This window comes from Piliocolobus tephrosceles, chromosome 2 (genome assembly GCF_002776525.5).
Source record: "Piliocolobus tephrosceles isolate RC106 chromosome 2, ASM277652v3, whole genome shotgun sequence".
Taxonomy (NCBI): Eukaryota; Metazoa; Chordata; class Mammalia; order Primates; family Cercopithecidae; genus Piliocolobus; species Piliocolobus tephrosceles.
The window spans coordinates 30,005,517-30,012,124 of NC_045435.1; the positions used below are offsets into that span (position 1 = coordinate 30,005,517).

At 37.1% G+C, this 6,608-nt stretch overlaps 1 protein-coding gene across 2 annotated transcripts in view; it reads left to right on the plus strand.

Moving 5' to 3' along the window:
• GRAMD1C (GRAM domain containing 1C) overlaps nt 1–6,608 on the plus strand; it is a 104,707-nt gene that overhangs the window by 51,862 nt on the left and 46,237 nt on the right. The window contains exons 1-2 of one of the 2 annotated variants that reach the window (XM_023213534.1): nt 271–613; nt 3,828–3,943. In XM_023213534.1, the coding sequence (XP_023069302.1) occupies nt 3,903–3,943 (41 nt within the window). In that variant the 5' untranslated portion in view covers nt 271–613; nt 3,828–3,902. Of the gene's footprint in view, nt 1–270; nt 614–3,827; nt 3,944–6,608 lie in introns of those variants that run through there. The other variant, XM_023213533.1, reaches the window with a different exon arrangement.

Sequence of the window (6,608 nt, forward strand, 5' to 3'; positions counted from 1 at the left end):
GGCATATGAAGAAGTAATCATGACATTCCCAGAACTGCATAGAAATTACTAGCATGGAGAAGAAGATTTAACCTGTAATATAGTTAATTTTAAAGATGAGGTTAAAATAATATTGTAATAGCTGTTTTACATCAATTTAGCATAAGCAAAATATTTTTACTTTCATTTTGTTCTTTCTAATCTGTGAGTAGAACAGAGAAAATTAGGAACTGTCCCTTTAATAAAACGCTGTTTACCTATCTTCTTCTTGTAGGAGTGGCTTAGGAACCTGTAGAGTGAGGAATAACTTCCAATTCTGCATTCTGACCTGCAACCTTGGAAAGAGTGCTGTTACTACAACCAGGAAGTGACAGATAATGTGCTTTAAACTACATTAGAAAAGTTTTTCATAGCAAAATTGAGAGATTGAAGCAATGATTATTTTTACATGGTTGTCATTAAATATTTGGAGCTCTGCTGTGCGTAGAGAAGGCAACATACTTAGAATACACAGCTTTCTGGGCCAGAAATTGATCTTCTGACTTTTGAGCCTTATCTGATTACTGCTTGGTTCGTCTTTATTTTGTTAAACTACTCTGTAGGCTGAAAGGGAGAGACTCTCCTTGGTGTGCAGGTGGGTGGTCAGCTTGTGTTTAAAATTTAGGTTGTTTTTGAAGACTACTAAGGTAGATTGTTTTTGCTGCTGATTATTGAAAGACTTATGAATATCAGGCTGGGCATATGTTGGAATGTTTGAATGTTCAGCATGGCTGTAAATAACCACATTTTAATGAAAACTGGACAACTTGATAGAAAACGTCATTTTTAACAAATTGGCAAATCTATAAGATGGTGAATTAAAAGAGTTCTATTTTGTTTTCCATTAACCTGTTATATATATTAAATTACTAGCTTGAAAAATATATTGCAATTACCCTGCTATTAACTTCCTGCTAGTATTTAATACAATATTTAACACTTTTATGTAGTCAAATACAATTACTTTTTTGTTGTTAGTATTTTACTGATAAGTTTCATTTATTTTGCTGTTACTGCCTGAGTATACATCATTGGTTTATTTGTTTGCTTTAGTCTGCCTTTGGAATAGTTTGATATCTATTATTTAAGAAAAGTTTTTATAAAAGATTAATCTTACACAAGTATATTGAAATATTGCTTGCTTCTTCTTATAAAGTTAACCATCCTAGTATGATATTAAAATATTTCAAAGATAATTTCTTTGGAAGAATGAGTTAATTAGTAGTATGAGTTGTTACTGTGAAAAAAGTTCACAAATGACTCATTTGGAGCGGAAGTCAGAACATAAATGTGTATGTTCCTTTAATATCAAGGACAGTGGTTTCTTAATTTTCTCTACCACTAATGGTCCTTTTAATGTTTTTTTCTGTGGACACTGTGCTTCCAAAGATTTTGTCTTCCAAATAAGGGGTATACATTAAATAATAAATGCTAAAACATCACTACTTGTTAGATATATATTATTTCCAGTGAGAATTTATCAGCCTGTGGTATCCATTGTAGGTTAATATAGTTCAGCTCAAAACAGAGGCTTGCCATTTCACTTAACTTGAATAGCTTTATTTTAGATAACTAATTGGATATGTTTGACTTTTTGAAATATTATCTGATAATAATATCTGATGATAATATCTGAATTTTCATCATCTGCTCTTGTGGAATCCTGGTAATCTCGGCACAGCCGATTGGGAACTAGTGGTCTAAAGTGCAGACATTTTGTTCTTAATATCTTTGAAGGTCAATGAAATGTAATGAAGGTCATCTAGTATAACATAACAAAGATGCCATAGTTACTAGATGGAGAAGAAAAAAGGAAGAAGAAAAAGGAAGTAGTATTTGTTGTAGGGAACATTGGGGAGGAGTTCAAGGCATCTGTGTTTTGGCCCCATCAAGTCTATACTTATCTCTACTATTTCTCAACTTAAAATTTTTACTTCAGTTAGGCTGATAGACTACTGACTTCAAAAGAAATGTTACTTATGTTCATGTATTTATTATGTAATTTTAGTTGCTTTCTGTCTCTTCAACTTTTCCCATTTCTCCATTCCCCCATATTCTTCCTTTACCTCAGCTGAAAACAATTCTCCAACATGAACTTTATCTGATCACTCTAATCCACAGTCCTGTTTCCTTCCTTTAGACTTTCATATCATGTTGACTCTACCAGTACTTTAGTGTATGATAATATTATATCTTGTCGTATAACTTAAGAACATCCCATGTCTCTTCAGCTATAAGTTGTTTGAGGGCCAGGAGCTTAACTTCCACATTATGTTTTTATGTTTATTCTCCTTAGCATCTGGTGCAGTAACGCACATTTGTTAGGTACTAAATAAATATCTGTTGAATGAATGAGAGAGATTATCTTACTAACAATTGCTTCAAGTGTTATGCTACTTCTTTACACCTTACTTAAGCATGTAATTAACTGTCTGTAATGTTTTTAGACATCAGACCATTGGTTATCCTAATATTGATATTTAATTTTATTTTTCAACTGGAGGCCATTATCCTAAATAATAATAATACTGTTTTTGTTTTGCTAGGTAATGCATGAGTTTGTTGTATTTGCTGATTTCAAAATGGATATGCTGCCCACAAAAAAAGAACAAGCTGGACTTTATTAAAGATAAATCGAAGGAAATATTCTGAAGTCCAGACACTTGCCTTTTATATATTAGGAAAATATAATTTAAAATTTATTGATATATAAGGTTTTTAAAGTGGTTAAAATATTCAGATACATTATGGATTAAGAGGACATGTTCTGAGCTGACAGGACTGAATGGTGATTCAGTGGTCATGGTAGACTGATTAGATTGCAGAGCTAAACTGAAGATCAGAGGCTGGGCACTGTGGCTCATGCCTATAATACCAGCATTTTGGGAGGCCAAGGAGGGTGGATCACTTGAGATCAGGAGTTCCAGACCAGTCTGGCCAACATGGTGAAACCCATCTCTACTAAAAATACAAAAATTCGCCAGGTGTGGTGGTGCACACCTGTAATCCCAGGCACTCGGGAGGCTGAGGTAGGAGAATTGCTTGAACCTGGGAGGCGAAGGTTGTAGTGAGCTGAGATCACCCACTGTACTCCAGTCTGGGTAGCACAGTGAGACTCCATCTCAAAAACAAGCAAGCAAACAAACTCCAGATCAGTAATTACCAGAAAATATGAACAAATTATTATTATGATTATTATGATTATTTTTGAGACAGAGTCTCGCTCTGTCGCCCAGGCTGGAGTGCAGTGGTGCAATCTCGGCTCATTGCAACCTCTGCCTCCTGGGTTCAGTTGATTTTCCTGCCTCAGCCTCCCGAGTAGCTGGGACTATAGGTGTGCGCCACCACACCCAGCCAATTTTTGTAATTTTTTTTTTTTTTTTTTTTTTTAGTGGAGATCAGGTTTCACCACGTTGGCTAGGATAGTCTCTGTCTCTTGACCTCGTGATCTGCCCACCTAGGCCTCCCGAAGTGCTGGGATTACAGGTGTGAACCACTGCACCTGGCCTGAACAAATTATTCACAGAAAGAAAATTTAAAACATTTTAACCTCCCACTTACAGTAGTTATTATAATATGTACTTTAAAATCATTTTATCTATTCCTTTTATGAACTCTGTCAGACAGGTTTTATTAACCCATTTTTATAGATACAGAAAATGGAGGTACAGAAAGGTCAAATAACTACCAAAGCCACATATCTAGTCTTGCACAACAGGTCATTTTGACTTCAAAACTCATGTTTTGAGTCTCTGTGGTATTATATTTTCTATTTTCCAATGCTCAGTGTAATTTTTCTGTCCTTCTAGAGCCTGAGTAGACAGGAGTTCCGGCAACTGCTCCAGCAGAACTATGGCCCTGAGCTAGGTTTCAGTGCTGAGGAGATGGAGAACTTGTCACTGTCGATTGAGGATGTGCAGCCAAGGTACAGCAAACTATTTTGAAATGTCAACGTTGATCAATTATTAATCAAAGCACAATTATTTTCCATTCGACTAATTCTGAATTTCTATTAATTTATCTTTGGCTGCCATTTGCCCCTTTGTTCTCTGTGGTGGAATGGGGTGAAAGGTGGGGACAGAGAATAGTTTGCTAAATAGGTAAGCACAGATGAGATATATAAGGAAATGTTAACTATGTCACTTAGGGTTTACTTAAAGTCTGGTTTTAGTAAGCCTTTTTATCAAGGATCTGGAGAAGTACCTAGTGAAATCTCTGAGTTTATAGATGACAGTAAAGTAAATTATATGGTAGGTGTTTTGAAGGATACAATAATATGATTTTTCCTCAGGAATTCCCTAACATAGTGCTTAGCATGTGGTTGGCACTCCATAAATACTCAAAACATTAATGGAAGGAGCATATAGCCTACGGTGGAATGCAAATAATTGTAATACAAGGTAGATAATGGTAAGAGCCATAACAGAGTAACAGATAATGTGATAAAGAAATTAAGAGTACAGAGAGACTATTTTTGACTGATGAGGATTCTTTTAGAAGAGTGGACATTTTTATTAACCTCTTCAAGTAACAGTGCATTATGTCCAATGGAAATTGAGGCTGTTAGCAATAAAAACAATTAAGGAGAATACATTAAAATTCTATAGCAAACATTAGCTGAGTGAAAAAAGCCAGTCACAAAAGACCATATATTGTATGATTCCATGTATGTGAAATGGAGTCTAGAATTGGTAAATTTATAGAGACAAAAAGTAGATGGTAGTTGCCAGGAGCTGATAGGAAGGGAGAATGGGGAGTGACCGCAAGTGGGGACAGCGTTTCTTTGTTGGGGTGATGACAATGTTCTACAATTAGTGGTGATGGTTGCCCAACTCTGTAACCCACTGAACTGTACACTTTACATGAAGTGAATTTTGTGATATGTGGATTATATCTTAAAAGATGTTATTTAGAAATTCTATAGTAAATCTTAAAATGGAAATATTTTGAAAGTCTCAATGTATGTGCAGAAATTTTACTCATCTAGGTAATCTACTTATGCTGATCCAATTTATATCTTTTCCGCTTAGCATCAATATTTTATAGGCTTTTTTACATCGTTGCACATGTATATTTTATTAGCTTTCTGTAAAGTTAAGACTTTCCATTGTATTGCTCTCCTTGAGAAGTTTCGTAGCCTCTTGCCGGCTCTGGATTTGGATAGAAAAGCAATTACTGTAATGCAAAGAGCCTTGGATTATGGTAAACAGGATCTGGATCTTAGTTAGGGTCACCAAACAGCTGAGCAACCTCAGGCAAATCTTTTCATTTTTTTGATTCTCAGTTTGCTCGTCTATGAAATGAGGCAGCTGAACTAGATTGTCTTTAAGGTCCTTGCCAACTCGAAAAGTTTCTAGTCTTTGAGGAAAGAAAGAATAGTTGTGACTAGCTGCTGTTTTCTTCTTCTGGTGATTGAATGCTTTTTTTTTTTTTTTGAGACAGAGTCTCACTCTGTCGCCCAGGCTGGAGTGCAGTGGCATGATCTTGGCTCACTGCAGCCTCCACCTCCCGGGTTCAAGCGATTCTCCTGCTTCAGCCTCCTGAGTAGGTGGGATTACAGGTGCCAACCAACATGCCTGGCTACTTTTTGTATTTTCAGTAGAGACGGGGTTTTGCCATGTTGACAAGGCTGGTCTTGAACTCCTGACTTTAAGTGATCCACCCATCTCGGCCTCCCAAAGTGCTGGGATTACAGGTGTCAGCCACTGCGCCTGACCTGAATGCTTTCTTTTCTTTTTTTCTTTTTTCTTTTTTTTTTTTTTTGAGATGGAGTCTCACTCTGTCACCATGCTGGAGGGCAGTGGCGTGATCTTGACTCATTGCAACCTCTGCCTCCCTGGTTCAAGCAAGTTTCCTGCCTCAGCCTCCCAAGTAGCTGAGACTTCAGGTGCATGCCACCACACCCAGCTAATATTTTTGATTTTTTTTTTTTTTTTTTTTTTAAGTGGAGACGGCATTTCACCATGTTGGCCAGGATGGTCTCAATCTCTTAATCTCATGATCAGCCCACCTTGGCCTCCCAAAGTGTTGAGATGACAGGCGGGAGCCGTCATGCCCGGCCGGCCTGAATGCTTTCTAAGAAAGTGTGTGGCAGGATCCTTATTCTCTCTTCTACTTCTTTTCCTGTTCTTCAGTCTCTGAAAGAAGCAAATCTGTTTCAAACCTTTATTTCCTCAGTTCTTCCATTTTCTTCCTCTTTATTTGCAATCTCTCCTTCCTTCTTCCTCCTCCTTTCCTCTCTATTTTTCTACATCTCACCTCCATCCTGTTGAGCAGTGGAAATTGGATCAGTTTGCTCCCATTGTATTTAATAGATTTTCCTTTCTTTTTGCTCCTTGAGAAAGGGAAAGCAGATCCCAGGACATTTGTTATAGTATTGGCCGTATGATCATTTGACAGCTGTTTGTTAAACCTTGTTCTTAGGGCTGGGAAGAGTGAGGAGGCAGGAGTGGCCAATGGACTTAGGCTCAGACATCTTGAGTGTTCACTTCTGGGAGGGCTTCACCATTTCAGTGAGGGCTGGCTGAGTCAGAAGGAAGGAGATACAAAACTGCTGGGGCTGAGTCAGAAGGAAGGAGATACAAAACTGC